At 38.7% G+C, this 17,848-nt stretch overlaps 2 protein-coding genes across 2 annotated transcripts in view; one reads left to right on the forward strand and one right to left on the reverse strand.

The window, feature by feature from the left end:
* The window catches only part of LOC310715754 (chloride intracellular channel protein 5), a 161,418-nt gene extending 148,167 nt beyond the window's left edge, over window positions 1–13,251 (reverse strand). Inside the window, exon 1 of the mRNA XM_083522433.1 lies at window positions 13,244–13,251. The gene's annotated coding sequence lies outside the window, so the exon portion shown is untranslated. The remainder of the gene's footprint in view (window positions 1–13,243) is intronic.
* Window positions 227–12,515, forward strand: LOC310715682 (sodium/potassium-transporting ATPase subunit alpha-1). The gene is made up of 23 exons (XM_083522291.1): window positions 227–1,555; window positions 1,960–2,086; window positions 2,216–2,329; window positions 2,426–2,485; window positions 2,649–2,852; window positions 3,054–3,167; window positions 3,248–3,382; window positions 4,654–4,771; window positions 4,853–5,121; window positions 8,157–8,465; window positions 8,645–8,779; window positions 8,864–9,056; window positions 9,537–9,712; window positions 9,811–9,947; window positions 10,065–10,215; window positions 10,320–10,488; window positions 10,592–10,746; window positions 10,845–10,968; window positions 11,396–11,541; window positions 11,641–11,771; window positions 11,904–12,005; window positions 12,132–12,223; window positions 12,340–12,515. The coding sequence occupies exons 2-23, from the start codon at window positions 2,075–2,077 to the stop codon at window positions 12,366–12,368; spliced, it is 3,075 nt and encodes a 1,024-aa protein (XP_083378417.1). The 5' UTR covers window positions 227–1,555; window positions 1,960–2,074; the 3' UTR covers window positions 12,369–12,515.
* Window positions 13,252–17,848: the final 4,597 nt, after the last annotated feature.

The raw sequence follows: 17,848 nt of genomic DNA on the forward strand, positions 1-17,848 counted from the left end.
AATAAATGGCAGTGTTATGTGTCGTTGTTGTACATCATTTCCATTTAATATTCTAAAGGAAATCCATTCAAATATTCACTTTGAATTTCTCTTCCCCTCCCCAACTTTGTTAAGCAAAATATGTTTCATGCCTTTCAAGGAAAGGCCCAAAGTCTCATCGAAATAAAAACTCAGATAGGACAAGATTATCTTTAGTACTTTATTCAGCATATTTAACACAATCCCTGCACAATAATCAAAAGCTTAAACAGAGAAACTACAGCCAAATGTTTGAAGTGAAATATCTGCTGCTAGTATCTTTCCTCATGATCGGTTGTCTGTTTCTGAAATTTCCATTCAGTGTGTCAGCGTATGACCATGTGACTAACGGAGAGCCACGTTGTTATAGGCACACAGAAAAAGATTGATCTCACCAGGGTCCTATAAAAGCTTTTCTTTTATATGTTGATGTTTGAACAGAAAATAGTTTTCAGTATTAAACAGAGAGGTAAGAAATAAAATGTCTCAAAATACTTTATAAATTGCTGTAGTTCTAGCTCCAAGAAAAGGTTTTCACCAGTCATTACTTGTGAAGAATTTCAGTGTGTAGATTCACTAATTTTTTTTTAATTATTATAGCATCTTAGCAGCTATAATAGAATCATAGCAGCTCTGCCACTTTATAATATAGTGATTGCAGTTGTTGTAAAAGTGTCTATCATCTTACTGCCTTTTACATTTCTTTTATGACACTTTCCACATGCTCTCACTGTTGAATTGAAACTGTGTCAATTATATTAAACCCCCTTCCAACATTGGGTCAGGAGTAGCACTTGTACCTGTTATAACCTGAAAAGAAATGGAGTATCCTTTGCTTGTTTTAGCTAATCGTAAACGTTTCATGTACAATCCAGCTTAAAACGAAAGGAACTTTTAAGGTCAGAGAACCATTAAATTTTTTGCACTTATGACTCGTACATTTTTTCTGCCTCTTTTACTCGCTCACATATAACCCGTTCTTAACTGATATAATGGCCCTCACTCTCTCTTAGCCAGTTCACAGTTAATGAATGTTGGAGTTTTATGACAGGGGGGAACAGAGTTTATTAAAATATAACTATGCTGAACAGCATGTATTTTAATCTTTAACATGGTAAAAGGTTTAGCTCTGGTTTTAAAAAGCTGCTCTCAATGTTAAAGACAAGTTGATATACAGTCATCTGCATTTCAGTCCAAAAGAGCTCACTGTTTAGATCTTTTATATATATATGCAATAAATAATACTTAATATTGAGTTTCTTTAGGTGTCTAACACCACAGTCTACATGTAAATAGTGGGAGAGACATTTCAGGCAAATTCACATGCAAATTGATGTTTTGGCAGCCATGTTTATACTGTGCTGAAATGAGCTTGAGAATCGTGGGATTGTGGGAAGGACATCAGATTTACTGATTTTATCTTAAGCTATTCTACACCATCTGACAACAAACAGCCAGCCGTTTACAAAACATGATCTAGATTCTAAAATCCTTAATGCCTTCACAAAATAAAGGCTGGCTTTACCTGTAAGCTAAGGTAGGGTTTTATTGTTTGCTGTTAAAGATTCTAGATCTTCAACTTTAATAATAGTGAAATGAGATTATGAAGAAGGTTTCAGGTGATGATTGATGAAGTTTTACCTAATATTGCAGAAGAAAAGTCTACATAAAGTGAAAATAGCAGTTAAGTACGAGCAATAGAGTACAGTCAATATATAGTAAATGTATAAATGATTTACAGACTCTTTTGCAATAGCACACAATAAAACTAGGTAGGTTTCCAGCAAAGGACTTTGGTTTTTCTTTGCTAGTGGTTGTCATTGAAAGTTCAAACGTGGGAATGAAGGTTAAATAGATCATAAATTACAAATGTAAAAAAAAAAAAACTACCCCTACATCTGCCAATCCTGTCTAAGTTTACTCAAATCTCCACCCCTGCAGGCAGGTGATATAAAGGTTTGTGCGCCCTTTTTGGAACAGCAGGAGCTTTTATATGTCTTCAGAGGACTGGAATTGGAAAAGCCCTGCTGAATATATAATACATTGAAAAGACAAAATGGGATTAGGTGTAAGTGTTTACAATTTGTTTTTATCTGCTTTGATTAGTTTGTATGTTTCATGTAGATCAGTTTATTTCTAATGCGTTTGGTGCTTTGGTACTGCTGTAATCAATATTTGCATGCCACTTTTTACACAGAAGGGTGGTGAGAAGTACAAATTAGCAGCAACCTCTGAAGATGGGGAGAAAAAGAAGAAAAAGGGGAAAAAGCAGGAGAAGGACATGGATGATCTAAAAAAAGAAGTTGATCTGGTGTGAAATTCTTTAGAATTTAGAAGTCTAATGATGAATGCTCATTTATTTAAATCACATTTAATGTCACTTTTTTGTCTTTCTTTTTATCTCTAGGATGATCATAAGTTGACCTTAGATGAGCTTCATCGCAAATATGGCTCTGACCTTGAAAGAGTGAGTAGATGTTGGATGCACTTTGAACTCAAAAAAGTAAAAAGCATTAATAGCATTAAAGGGGTCTGATGATTTCAGAATACTAAGGATAGAGCAACTACAAATCATTACATTAACCTTTTCTATTAACAACTTTTTAACATGATTTCATACTTTGTATTAGGGTTTGACTTCTTCTCAAGCAAAGGAGATTCTAGCACGAGATGGACCCAATGCCCTGACACCTCCTCCCACAACCCCAGAATGGGTCAAATTCTGCAAACAGCTCTTTGGTGGATTTTCCACTTTATTGTGGATTGGAGCTATTCTTTGTTTCTTGGCTTATGGAATCCAGGCTGCTTCAGAAGATGAACCAGCAAATGATAATGTAAAAGATATATGATGCCTACTCTTTAAAAATGTCAGTCGTATCTACTTACACAGTATCCTAATAGAACACTGTTCCCCATTTGTCCCTTTCACTTGTCCCAAATTTCTCTCTCTCTCTCTCTCTCTCTCTCTCTCTCTCTCTCTCTCTCTCTCTCTCTCTCTCTCTCTCTCTATCTGTACAAACTTTTTTTTTTTGAAGTTGTATCTTGGAATTGTCCTATCCGCGGTTGTAATGATCACTGGATGCTTCTCATACTATCAAGAGGCTAAGAGCTCAAAGATCATGGAGTCTTTTAAGAACCTTGTCCCTCAGGTATTAAAATAAAATATTATTTCAATACAAATGTGGAGAGAGCACATGTTAGCATTTATAGACACATTGTTTGTTTTCAGCAAGCTCTAGTTGTCCGTGATGGTGAGAAGAGAAGCATAAATGCTGAGGAAGTAGTGGCTGGTGACATTGTGGAGATTAAGGGTGGTGACAGAATCCCAGCTGATCTGCGCATTATCGCTGCACATGGATGCAAGGTGACATTCTTACACTTCTAGCACATACCAACGTTAAATAATTAACCCTGCTAGAAACACTAAAATTCCTGATCGATCACATTTGCAAGGTGCTAACTCCATGCTTTTTTTAATGATGTTGCAATACTTGTTATCTCGTTTGAGTGACTGTCAATGTAAAAAAAAAAAAAAAGTGTTGCTGATTTTCCTTTGGTTTGACGTCCCCAACCCCCAACTATTGTGCAAACATGATGCAGCAAGCTGACTGAGAAACTTATCTTAGAGTTATTGTTGCACCTAGTGGCCAGAGCGGGAACCACAACAAGATCTAATAGACAATCTATACAGTGGTCCCCGGAACTCACAGGTGTTATGTTCTAAGACCCCCTACGAGTTCCGAAAGCAACAGCAGCCTCTATGGTACCTTAGTGAATTAATCTAGACATTATGTCATTAATAATGTATACAAAAATTGTTGTTAAATTTTTTAGTAAAAACATAGATTAAAATGTTATTCCCAATGTTCCTAAACATTTGGTCCCGCAACTTGCAGTTAGTTAGATTCCGAATGAAAACTCACAAATTTTCTGAGCATTTACAATTATATAATAAAAATCAATGGACATTCAGTGTTACCCAGTTGATGATAGGTCTGCTTCTGCTCAAGTTTCTTTTTCATACCATCTTTCAGTTTTTGCTTGACACTCTTGCCACTGGATAGGGATAAATTTATAGGAACTGATTTATACATTTAAAATGTATGTTCGTAATCTATTTATGTCTGTAAAGCAGCTTTATGACAATGTCTATTTATAAAAGCATGATAAAAAAAATACATTTGAAGTGAATCAGAATTAGGTTGAATACATTTCTATAAAAAAAAAAAAGGCAAAGTGCACACAATCTCTCTCTTGTTCAGAATTATTTCTTTCATAAGATATTGAGAGAGAGTGGGTAATGGTGTGTTTAATGTCTGTACAGCAGACATATTTGTAAAATATATGCAAAAACAAAAAAAAGGATGACATGTTTTACATATTTAAACGAAGGTTAAAAAACGTGTCTATAAACTATGTAAATTGAGCTGCTAGACTACATAGTATATGACTGTGTTTACAACTATTAACTAGCCTAGTTCTCTAAAAATGTCTTACAGTTACATTTGGGTCATCGTCCCCAAATTAATTTAGCTTTAGGCCATGCTTGTACTGCTATCGTGTCACACTAAAATATATAGTCACACATTTTTACTAGCTTTTCTTACTAAAAACCTTTATTTGCTTACCTTTCAGGTGGACAACTCATCCCTTACTGGTGAATCTGAGCCTCAGACTCGTGCTCCAGACTTCTCCAATGAGAATCCTTTAGAAACAAGGAACATTGCATTCTTTTCCACAAATTGTGTTGAAGGTAGAAAATTTAACTACTTGGTTGAAAGATGACAAATAAAAAAAAAATTCTATTTATATACTTATATTATCTTGCTACCAGGTTCTGCCAAAGGTATTGTCATCAACACTGGTGATCGCACTGTGATGGGTCGAATTGCTACCCTGGCCTCAAGTCTTGAGGGCGGAAAGACCCCTATTGCCAAAGAGATTGAACACTTTATCCACATTATTACTGGTGTGGCTGTTTTCCTGGGTGTGTCTTTCTTTATATTGTCCCTTATCCTTGGATATGGATGGCTTGAAGCTGTAATCTTTCTTATTGGAATTATTGTTGCTAATGTGCCTGAGGGTCTGCTTGCTACTGTGACTGTGAGTAAAATAAGAATTATTATTTACTTTTAGTCATACTAAAACATAGTAAAATAATCCTCTAATATGTCTAGTAGAGAATATGATATATTGTCCACGCTCTGAACCACGTGTGAAATCCGGCCGATAGGCAAGTCGTGAGGTCATCGGCGGGTGACATCGCGTAAACCAGGAAGCTACAAATTGGCTAAGCAATGCTAGCGAAATTAACTTCTGACAAAGAGAAGGTAAGCACCGCAGTGATGCAGGGAGTGTGGACGCCTTGGGGAACTAGGGTTACATACGTAACCTTGAAACGTTCCCCATTCGGGAACTTTGAGCTGCGTTGCAATGCTTTGGGAACAAGTGTCCAATCATGCCACACTGACCAGACCCTGCCTAGTGTGTGAGAGCTTCACAACCAGAACATAGGACAGAGGAGCCCAGAGTGGCTCTAAGGTCGAGGTCATAATACCTGATGAAGGTCAGCACGGTGGACCAGCCCGTAGCCTCGCAGATGTCCTGGAGTGGGACTTCAGTGGACCAGGCCGTAGAGGCCGCCACACTCCGAGTGGAGTTAGTCTTGACAACGAGCGAAGCGGGGAGACTAGAGGACTCGTAAAATGATGAGATAGCATCCACAGTCCACCTACCAAGAGTCTGCTTATTGGCAGGAAACCCTTTCCTGTTAGGGCCATAGCAGACAAGCAGTTGCTCAGACTTCCTCCATGGCAAGTGTAAAGTGCTCGCACTGGACACAGTCGGTTTTGGTTCTCCTGGTCGGGGGCTAAAAATGGAGGAGGGCAGAATGCCTGCAGCACAAGAGGTCATGAGGGAGCCATAGGCACCTTAGGTACATACCCAGGTTTTGGGTAGAGGAATGCACTGGCCATGCCAGGGGCAAACTCCAGGTGAGACCGGGCCCACGGCCTGTAGGTCCCCGACCATCTTCAGGGAGGAATTGCCAGAAGGAAAGCGGTCTTTACAGACAGGTACCCAAGGGCCAATTCAACTAGGGGTTCGACGTGGGGCTTAGATAGAGCCGCTAACACAACGGTCAAATCCCAGATGGACACTCTGGGTCGCATCCCGGGCCTCAGCCTCCAGGCGCAGCGGAGGAAACGCATCACAAGAGGGTGCCTACCCAGCGACTTCATTGACGCGGGGTAATATAAGCCGCGATAGCGGACATGGTAACCTTCAGAGTTGAAAAAGCCAACCCTGTGGCAAAATGTTCCTGCATGAACTTCAGACCTGAACCAACCAGGCATTTATCTGGGTCCAACTGGTGGTGCTCACACCAGGAAGTGAACAGATGCCACCTAGTGGCATTCCACCTCCCGTGGAGGGAGCTCTGGAATGGAGAATCATCTCCACTACCTCAGTAAAGAGACCAGCTGCTAAAAACTGTGCCCCCTCAGGGGTCACAGCCATAGCCTTCATGTCTTTGAGTTTCCCATGCCTGAGAGAGGAGAGCCCTACTGGGAGGAATTTCCAAAGGAGAGCCCTCGAGGAACCATGGTCTGCCTGGCCAACAAGGTGCTACCAGGAGGAGACTGGCTCCTTCCCGGCAAACGACCTTCGGGGCGGAAGTGGGGGAAGACACCCGCTTGGGGGTAACTGCGCCCTGAAGCACATATTGTGGCAGGGCAAATAGACTGGCCTCCTTTACCCGAATGGCTGGAGCAGTGCTCTGCAGCCATCTGTGCCTCCTGAGAGGTGGCGGGTCTCCTCTGCTGGAGGGAGACCACGCTCTGAAGCACATCTTGTGGCAGCGCTAACGGCCTGGCATTCCGGTGGTGCTGCAGAGGGATGAGCACCATGGAACGAGGTGTACACCGCCCTCCTAGATGTAAGCCTTCAGGACTAACGAAACATGGCCCGTTTATTAGAAGCGAAGGCGACTCTGAGGTCGTCCGGCTCCTTCTGGACTTTGCGGCGCTTGGACGTACCAGGCTTGGACGTACCAGGCTGAGGCTGCCCGCCAAGCAGGCCCGTGAGAGCAGTGGGGAAGTACCACTGAAGTGCCGCTGTGGTCTCCTTAACCTGCCAGCGATCGCCCTTACCAAAGCGTCGCCAGAACAGGCAAGGAGGGGCCACCGGGTCATTCAGAAGGAAAGCTCTGTCCCTGTCGGGAACCACCACTTGCAGGGTGAGCCCCAGAATACCTTCTGTGGCTACTAGGGCTGACATTGACCGACCTACAGCCGCACCATACCTTGGTGGCCCTGAGGGTTAGGTCGCAGCATGACGTTACTCCTAAATCATCACCCCCAGAGCTGAATCCCTCACCACCTCTCATAGCAGGTCAGCCTGGTATGCCTGCAACACACTCATCGTGTGGAGGCAACCCCCAGCTAGAGCCGAAGTGGCTTTTGTACGCAATACCAAAGCCTTCAGCGATGTATCACCTGGGGAGAGATAGCCAGCCGGCGTCTTTACAACCCTGGGCATCTCCCCATAGCCGCATTCCCTGAACCCTACTATATTCACATACAGCGAATGCGGGGCAAATGTACGGGCCGCGTATGGGGTCTCCCAGGACCTAGACACCTCGGTGTGTAGGTCGGAAAGAGTCGTAGGCTTGCTAGCATCCGACAATTCTCTCTCCTCTGGGAGTTTGGCCCAGCAGGAGAGTATGGAGAGGACTCTTCCATCTTTAAGCCACGTGCTAGGCCAGCCTGTGAGCCCCTGACCCTCGGACCTGAGCCGAGAGGGAGAGGAGAGCGCTCCTCAGAGGAAGAAATACTTGGACTCCCTCGAGAGCTGACTAAGCATGCTGGTAAGCTAAGCAAACAACAAATTGGAATTCACGACTTGCCTATTGGCCGGATTTCACACAGGGTTCAGAGAGTTGACAACGCAAGCGTTCCAAGAGCCTTGCAACGCAGCTCGAAGTTCCCGAATAAGGAATTATACTATCATGTGGTAACCATTTCATCTGGAAAGGTTAAATGAATGTCACTGTTTGTCAAATTTTGAAAAGCTCTTAATATAAGCATTTATTTTTTACATTTTTAAGCCAAAGAACATTAACAGTTTTCTGCTTCAAACAGGTATGTCTGACTTTAACTGCTAAACGTATGGCCAAGAAGAACTGCCTGGTCAAAAATCTTGAAGCAGTGGAGACACTTGGCTCTACCTCCACCATCTGCTCAGACAAGACAGGAACTCTGACTCAGAACCGTATGACTGTGGCACATATGTGGTTTGATAATCAAATTCATGAAGCAGATACCACAGAGAACCAAAGCGGAGCCTCTTTTGACAGAAGCTCTGCTACATGGTCTGCTCTTGCTCGTGTAGCCGGGCTGTGCAACCGTGCAGTCTTCCTGGGCGATCAAGCAAATGTTCCTATCCTTAAGGTGTGCAAAACTATTTAATCTTCTATCATTCTTAGGTCCTTTTCATGAATCTGTTTGAGAAATATTTTTAACCAACTTATCGGATGTTCACTATAGTAATATACTAAAAAAAGAGGCCAATAAATTATTGTTTTATGACAAATATTCCATTATAAATCAAATGACTTCCGCTTTTACAGAGAGAAACTGCTGGTGATGCATCAGAGTCTGCTCTGCTGAAATGTATTGAACTTTGCTGTGGTACAGTGAAGGACATGAGAGACAAATACCCCAAGATTGCTGAGATCCCTTTCAACTCCACCAATAAATACCAAGTACTTATTTTATTCTTTTTGTCTTTTGATGAAAAAGATATTGTAAGACAATTGTAAGTCCTAACATCATCTGATTGTCCCCAGCTTTCAATCCACAAGAACCCAAACTCATCAGAGACAAAACACTTGCTTGTAATGAAGGGAGCTCCTGAGAGAATCCTAGACCGTTGCTCAACAATTATAATTCAAGGAAAAGAGCAACCACTAGATGATGAGATGAAGGATTCTTTCCAAAATGCATATGTGGAACTTGGAGGGCTAGGAGAAAGAGTTTTAGGTGGGTCATACGGTATATTTGTACTATGTCTCTACTTTATTATTTATTTTTTACATTTTCTTTTCTTTGATGCTGTGACATAGAAATGTTCCCACTGAGGGACAAATAAATGTATATCTTATCTTATCTGGTCTTAACGTATTTGCGTTCTTCTGGTATAAAAGGAAACCTGCAGCATACCTGAAAGTATCTTCTCTTGTATGAAGTTTTACTTGTTCTTCTTGTTTCTTGTTTGCTTTTCCATCTCCATTTCAGTTTCCTCCGGTTCATCCAACCGCTAAAAAACATGCCATTAACACAACATTAATAGACTGATTGCTCTATATTGACCTTAAGTGTAAATGTGAGAAATTCTATGTGCTAAATCCAACATGATTCTGACCAGGATAAATCATTTACTGGAGATAGATGTTTTCATTAATCAGTACTAATTAAAAAAATAATTAAATAGTTGATTTCATTAATGGTGTTCTTTTGCAGGTTTCTGCCATTACAGCCTGCCTGATGATCAGTTCCCTGAAGGCTTTGCATTTGATACTGATGAAGTGAACTTCCCCACTGAGAACCTGTGCTTTGTTGGACTCATGGCTATGATTGATCCTCCTCGTGCTGCAGTGCCTGATGCTGTTGGCAAGTGCAGAAGTGCTGGAATTAAGGTGCAGTGTTTTAGATGCTCACATTATCAGTGTATATATTATGTCTACCTAGATGATTAATTTAGTCTAGAAAATCTTAAATCTTTTTGTATTTCCAGGTTATCATGGTTACAGGAGATCACCCAATTACAGCTAAAGCTATTGCCAAAGGTGTGGGTATCATCTCTGAAGGCAATGAGACTGTGGAAGACATTGCTGCTCGTTTAAACATTCCTGTTGGAGATGTCGACGCCAGGTTACTGCAGTTTTTAATGTGTCTTAATAAAATCATATACTGTAAAAAAAAATAAATAATTTTTTTTAATTGGTCAGAAGTTGTTTAGATAACAGTTGAAGCAATGCTTATTTCCAGGGATGCAAAGGCTTGTGTTGTCCATGGTGGCGATTTGAAGGACATGACCGCAGAAAAACTGGATGATATTCTAAGTCATCACACAGAAATTGTGTTTGCCAGAACGTCTCCACAGCAAAAACTGATAATAGTTGAAGGCTGTCAGAGACAGGTACGATAAATACAGCGTAATTAATCTCCTTTTGAAATGTCCAACATTGTTGGTTTGGTTACATCATTTTTACATAATATACCTTTTTTTTTTTTTGATTAAAGGGTGCGATTGTAGCTGTGACTGGTGATGGTGTTAATGATTCTCCTGCTCTGAAGAAGGCTGATATTGGTGTAGCGATGGGTATTGCTGGATCTGATGTCTCCAAACAGGCTGCTGATATGATTCTCCTGGATGACAACTTTGCTTCTATTGTTACTGGAGTAGAGGAAGGTAGGAAAAGCCACCAAACTAACTAAACTAACTAAGTAAGACTAGACTAACTAAGTCTAACCGTGCCATTCTGCAATTTGCTAAAATGCTATTTTGTGTCCAGGTCGTCTGATATTTGACAACCTTAAGAAATCTATTGCATATACTCTGACCAGCAACATTCCTGAGATTTCCCCCTTCCTGCTCTTCATTATTGCAAACATTCCTCTTCCTTTGGGCACTGTCACTATTTTGTGTATTGACCTGGGAACTGACATGGTAAGTCCCCTGTCAAAGTAGAAACAGTATTTGATACAGCCAATATAAGCATATGAAAAAATAGTGAGATAATTGTGACTCTTTTGATTATATTTCAGGTTCCTGCTATTTCTTTGGCATACGAAGCTGCTGAAAGTGATATCATGAAGAGACAGCCCAGAAATGCTAAAACAGACAAACTGGTGAATGAAAGGCTTATTAGTATGGCATATGGTCAAATTGGTAAGAGAGTCATGCATTTACTTATACATTTTTCAATATATAATACAATAAGTGTGCAAAAAGCCAACAGAACATTTTCAGTGGACCTTGACCTTCAGTGGTCCTAAGCCTGTAGCGCTAAAATTGTTACCAACAATATTTGAAGTTAGTGTTTTGATGTAAACTCCTTTACTGCAAAGGCCATAGTTTTCCTGCCCTGTGGATGGGTATGATATTTCATTATATGATACTTGATCATCCAGACTTCATCAGCAGTATTGATTTGTTTTTTAACTTGACAAGTGAACTTTAATCTGACCTGACATATTTTGGTGCATTTGTGATATAGCAGGAATAGCTTTTGAAAAATTTGGTGGTTGTCTTTATTTGTGTTGGGGAAACCCATTCTAGCCCTCACCATCCCTTACACATTTTAATGTCTTTATAGGAATGATGCAGGCTACTGCAGGATTCTTCAGTTACTTTGTGATTCTAGCTGAGAACGGATTCTTACCTGCAGACCTAATAGGAATGCGTGTCAAATGGGATGATAAATATGTCAATGATTTAGAAGACAGCTATGGCCAACAATGGGTATAAAATCCTAAATTTACAGCAATTATTACTGTAAAGAGTTAAAATACAAAATATACCAGCGCACTTAATGTTGTCTTTTCTTCATTATTACTACAGACTTATGAACGAAGAAAAGTTGTGGAGTACACATGCCACACTGCATTCTTTGTGAGCATAGTAATTGTGCAATGGGCTGATCTGATCATTTGTAAGACTAGGAGGAACTCCATCCTACAGCAGGGAATGAAGTATGAACTATGAACAGTTATAGAAAATATTTAGAAAGTTTTAAAATGATATTAAGCAATCATTCAGTTTTGGTGAGTTTACTTAACTCTTTTTATTGTAATCGCTTATAATTTTTTATTATTCTTGTTTAGAAACAAAATATTAATCTTTGGGTTGTTCGAGGAGACTGCTTTGGCAGCTTTCTTATCCTACTGCCCAGGCATGGATGTAGCTCTTAGAATGTATCCAATGAAGTAAGTTTTCTTTACTCATATATATTTATAAGATTATAAGTACAGAATATTTGAGTGTATATGGAAAATACTTCTTTTTCTACAAAGTGACAGTGTAACCAGTTACATAACTTATTATTTATTTAGACCAAGCTGGTGGTTCTGTGCCTTCCCATATTCACTGCTCATCTTTCTTTACGATGAGGCAAGAAGATACCTCCTTAGAAGGAACCCAGGCGGTAAGAACAAATAACCCTTATGGCTATGAAAATTATGTGACCTTGTAACAAATTAATTAATGTGTGTTTCTGGTTTATGGATAAAAAAATCTAATATGCATGTTCTTTATTTTTAGGATGGGTGGAAAAGGAGACATACTACTAAGAAAACACCCTTCACACATATAAAATTCATCATGAATGCAAACTTTCATAGAAATGAAGAAGCATACAAAATATATACTTTTTATATTTTGCATTCATAGTAATATATTACTAATATTTTAATAAAGGCAAACTAACACAGTAAAAATGAGAAAAGGTTGTTTTCATAATGCACAAGCACATCTTCTTCTTCTGCACTGTTCCTCTAATAAACTTGTTTTTAATCCTGTCCATCGTCGTCACTCCCAACGTAAATCTCAACATCTTCAGCTCTGCTACCTCCAGTTCCACCTCCTGTCTTTTACTTAATGCCACTGTCTCTAATCCATACAACATCTCAGGTTTTACCACAGTCCTATTAACTTTCCCTTTCACGCTTGCAGATACTCTTCTATCACACATCACTCCTGCTATCACTCTTCTCCACCCACATCACCCTGCCTGCACTATTCTCTTCACTTTTTTTTCACTCTAACACACTCTTTATTACTTTGCACTGTTGACCCCAGGTACCTGAACTTCTCCACCTCTTTTCTCCCTGCAACCGCATCACTCCACTGCCCTGACTCTCATTCACACACATGTACTCTGCCTTACTCCTACTGACTTTCATTCCCCTTCTCTCCAGCATGTACCTCCATCTCTCCAGGCTCTTCTCAACCAGCTCATTACTCTCACCACAAATCACAATATCATCTGCAAACATCATAGTCCACGGAAACTTCTGTCTGACCTCGTCCGTCAACCTGTCCATCAGCACTGCAACCAGGAATAGGTTAAGCGTGATGCAGTCCAACCTCCACTTTAAACCAGTCTGTTGTTCCTACGGCACACTTAACTGCTGCCGCACCTGACTTCCTCATACAATACCACAACTCCTTTCTCTGCACCCTGTCATATGCGTTCTCTAAATCCACAAACACACAATGCAACTCCTTCTGACCTTCTCTATATTCTACATCAACATTTAGGTATGTCATCTGGTCCTACTGACCTTCGACTCTTCATCCTCTTAATAGCTGCTCTCAGTTCCTTCTTACTAATCCTATTCACTTCCTGCTTCACCATTTGCACATCATCAAACCTTCTCTCTCTCTCATTTTCCTCGTTCATCAGCTGCTTAAAATACTCCCTTTATCTTCTCAACACACTCTCCTCACTAGTCAACACATTTCCATCTCCATCCTTTGTTGCTCTAACTTGCAGCACATCCTTCCCAGCTCGGTCCCTCTGGCTGGCCAATCGATACAAATCTTTTTCTCCTTCCTTATTGTTCAACCTCTCATACAGCTCCTTGTCTGCCTTTTCCCTGGTGTTCGCCACATCCCTCTTTACCTGCTACCACATCTCCTTGTATTCCTGCCTTCTTCTCTCATCACTCTTTACACTACAGTCTTCCTCCTTTAGTTTCCACCATCTTATTATTTTTTCAGTCCTCACTCTCCTACTCCTATTCTTCACCTCTAAAACCACCTGCTGTCTAGCTACACTGTCCTCTGCCAACACCTTACAGTCTCCAATCTCCTTCAGGTTGCATCTCCTACATAGAACATAGTCTACCTGTGTGCACCTTCCTCCACTCTTATACGTCACCCTATGATCCTCCTTCTTCTTAAATATGTGTTCACCACTGCCATTTTCATCCTTTTAGCAAAATATACCACCATCTGCCCTTCCACATTCTCTCCTTAAAACCATACCTACCCATCACCTCCTCATCACCTCTGTTCCCTTCACCTACATGCCCATTACAGTCTTCCCCAATCACCAATCTTTCATTCCTAGGTACACCATCTACCACTTCATCTAATTTACTCCAGAGTTTTTCCTTCTCCTTCATCTCACAACTCACTTGTGGAGCATTAGAACTGATGATTTGATTTGAAATTTGATTTGGCACATGTTTTTACGCTGGATGCCCTTCCTAACGCAACCCATCCCATTTATCCGGGCTTGGGACCGGCACTAAGAGTACACTGGCTTGTGCAAAACCTTCACAGACACTACTGTGAGAGTAGTGCTGAGAAAATAATTCTGCAGAATTATATATATATATATTATATTATTTATTTTTTTTCTAATCTTTATTTGTAGCTTTAGCCTGTGTTGTTTAAAAAAACGTATTGCACTTAGTACAGTGAATAAGCTCAATGACATACAAGCATCAGGTAAGGCTGTATACCAGATTTATCGTATGTGCCATTACATTCTCAACTCAAAATTGGGCAAAAGTAAATGGTTAAAAATGCATTAAAGATAAATGCTTGGTCCCTTTACTGATAAATACCTAGCAGTTAGGTAGCTCTGTTTAAGCTACCAGTAACGTTTTCACATGTAACACATTTGGAACTGCATTGCTGAAAATTACAAAATAAAAACTAAAAGCTGGTTTTGAACTGGACTAAATAAAAAATAATAAAAATAATAAATAAAAAAATTCACTTCGCCGGAGTCCAGTGCACATCATGTAGACTGGTTACAGTAGAAGATTAGCTCGTGGCGGCTCTCCTCCGTTTTGAACTTTTTTCGACGCTAAACTAATTTCACTTTGAGGACAGGATTGTTCGAATGTTTGTAAACTGGGGAGAGTCTGTGTATATAAAACACAATTAAAAGAAACATTATAGAGAAACAGAACAATAATTCCCTAAGCACAGTGAAGCTGGTTGATGTGATGGTCATGAAGCATAACGACAAAGCTAACATCGAAAAAATAAAGATGACTATAAAATCAGCACATTCCCATGTTGATTTCCTGTTAAAAACAGGACAGAGGAAAACACGTCCGATCTCAGTTAAAGTCAGAGTTCTAATTTATCAAAGAGTGTAAAAATTTTACATCTATTCACAATAACAGCTGATATGCACAGGAAATTCGTTTTTATCCCATGGCTGGTGATCAATCTCACATATTATAAACTGCTGTGTTTGTACATGGCCACACTCATTTACATAAAAAAAAACACAATCCAGTTACAAAACCAAAAGAAATCATGTTGCCTTCTTATGATATTGCTTGTTGTGGATGACATGGAGGAGAAAGTTTAAATAGCATATATGTAGAGTGCAAATAGCAGAATACAGCAAAGATGGTTTTTTGGTTTAAAAAATATTGAATATAAATAAATACAAAATGCATTTATAATGTGCAACAATAAATTAAATGCTCCTGCCAGCAATGCTGAAAGAATGATTCCACTTTTCTACCACCAGGGGTTTCTCTATTAACATGCTTAGGGGCACGTAGATCTTAATAATCAATTACTACTTTAACTAATTTTTTTAAATACTAATTACTTACTAAATAATATGAAAATGCCCCAATAAACACCACAATCGGAATAAAAATTCCTAAACTGAATTACTTTGTATTACTGCTGCTATTGATAAGACCCATTACTTAAAGGACAAAATCTGCTTTCTCAAGCTTTAAATAAAAATAGCACAAAAGAAATAATGAAACTTCATGTTAACAGTACATACTGTAGGCTAATGTGCGTATGTCACAGTCATTCCAATTGAAAGCGCATGTAAACACCATATCGGATTAAATAACGTCTCATGATGTAAACAGTCCACCGAAATCTTTCAATCTAAATGATTTTTAGCGGAATGACAAAAAAGAACATGTAAACATGTCTATCTCTTCACTGAAATGGTATTTTCCAATGGCAGTGGACTCTTTCAGCAGGATACTGTGATCTGCATTGTAATAATGTTCAGGTAAAGTTTGAAGAACATGATCAAATGTTCAGTGTTGACTTGGCCTCCAAATTTCCAGTTCTCAATCTAAACTCTGGGATGTGCCCAGTGAGAGCTATACCTCAAATTGGCAACTAAGTTAAAGTTACTGTCATTATTTAGAACAAAATCAAATAGTAACATAATTAAAAACAGGGAGCAACGTAAGAAATAAATAGGAAAAATACAGCAAGTAGGAGACATAAATTAGGAATAGAAAATTGAATAGAAAAGGAAATAAAAAAAATTAATAATGCCACATTTTAAAATAAAGTAATAACAAGGATATTTAAAAAATAGCACCTATCAAATAGAGGTCAAAGGCTATGTTAAATATTTGTATTTTACTGCTGCATTGCATAAAAAAACTACTGGGCCCCTGAGTAAGGCCCTTAACTCTAAATCTGCTCAGCTGTATGAATTAAATATATGTAAGCTGCTCTAGATAAGGGCATCTGAGTAAATGTAATATTTTCAAATTTATTCCACATTAGCAATATCCCCTATTCCTATAGATTCATTATTTAAGTTATTCAGCCAGAACGTTTTAGTCCTTATTTAAAAGTGAATCAGTGACAATAAAGAACACCTTATAACACTAGCCTTATTAAAGGGTAAAGGGGCTTTGTACTTGTCACATGTACATTACAGCACAGTGAAATTCTTTCTACACATATCCCAGTGATGTTAGGAAGCTGGGGCCAGAGTGCAGGGTCAGCCACGATAGAGTGCTACAGGAGCGTGGAGGGTTAAGAGCCTTGCTCATGGACCTAAGAGTGACAGTTTAGTGATACTGGAGCTTAAATCCTCAAACACCTGATCAGTAACCCAGAGATCTGCATGAATTGAATGTTGACTGGGAGAATGGGGGAGGGGTAATAAGGGGTAAAAAGGGGTAACTAGTAATAAGAATAGTTACAGGAGTGATACATGTTGATTCCTTGACTAATTTAGTAATACAGTAGATATAATAATGTTTGTGCAGATATTCAACCCGAGAAAGTCATTTACAATAAATATGACAAAATATAATAATGCATATATTAGTTTTTAATTTTGAAATTGAGACGCAGTGACAGTGAATATTACAAATGAAAACAAGAGCTATAAGTGGTTATAGTGTTAATGTGTGGCTGAAAATTGAAATTCTGGTGAATGATGAAGCCAATGGGAGAAATGCTCTGTTTTTATCAAATATTTTATTATTATTATTATTATTATTATTATTATTATTATTATTATTATTATTATTATTATTATTATTATTATTATTAACAGTTATTATTAATAACTATTATTTTACTTTATTATTATTAGTCTTTTAGTTCAAATTAATTTAATAATTAATGTTTGTTGTTTAGTGCATCAGTGGACATGCTTGCAAAACAGCTTTACAGAAAGTCTTAAGTCTGAAATTTGAACAGTGAGTCAGTCTATGTTAAGTCACAAATCCCTACCACTAAATTATATTAAGTCTAGTACAACATGTAATATTAATTATATTAATATATTAAATGTTGCACTTCCATGAAAGGGCAGAATTAACTGTATAATTTATAACCTTTATGTTAAAGATAACTCTTTAAAGAGACTAAAGTGTAGATCATTATAAATAAAGATAATTATAACTGGATGATTATAAATTATGTATTTTCATTATACATTATATTACTTACAATAAATGGATTATAAAAAGAAAATCTAAAAAAAGATATTCTCATTATCTCGAAGGACAGGAAT

The sequence above is a fragment of the Silurus aristotelis genome (genome assembly GCF_946808225.1).
Source record: "Silurus aristotelis genome assembly, chromosome: 20".
NCBI classification, from domain to species: Eukaryota; Metazoa; Chordata; class Actinopteri; order Siluriformes; family Siluridae; genus Silurus; species Silurus aristotelis.

Bases quoted from the DNA above. Each gene is read 5' to 3' on its own strand.
- LOC310715682 (XM_083522291.1), top strand. The intron at 11,772-11,903 runs GTATGAACTATG...ATTCTTGTTTAG, and splicing joins ATCCTACAGCAGGGAATGAA to AAACAAAATATTAATCTTTG. The intron at 12,224-12,339 runs GTAAGAACAAAT...CTTTATTTTTAG, and splicing joins CCTTAGAAGGAACCCAGGCG to GATGGGTGGAAAAGGAGACA.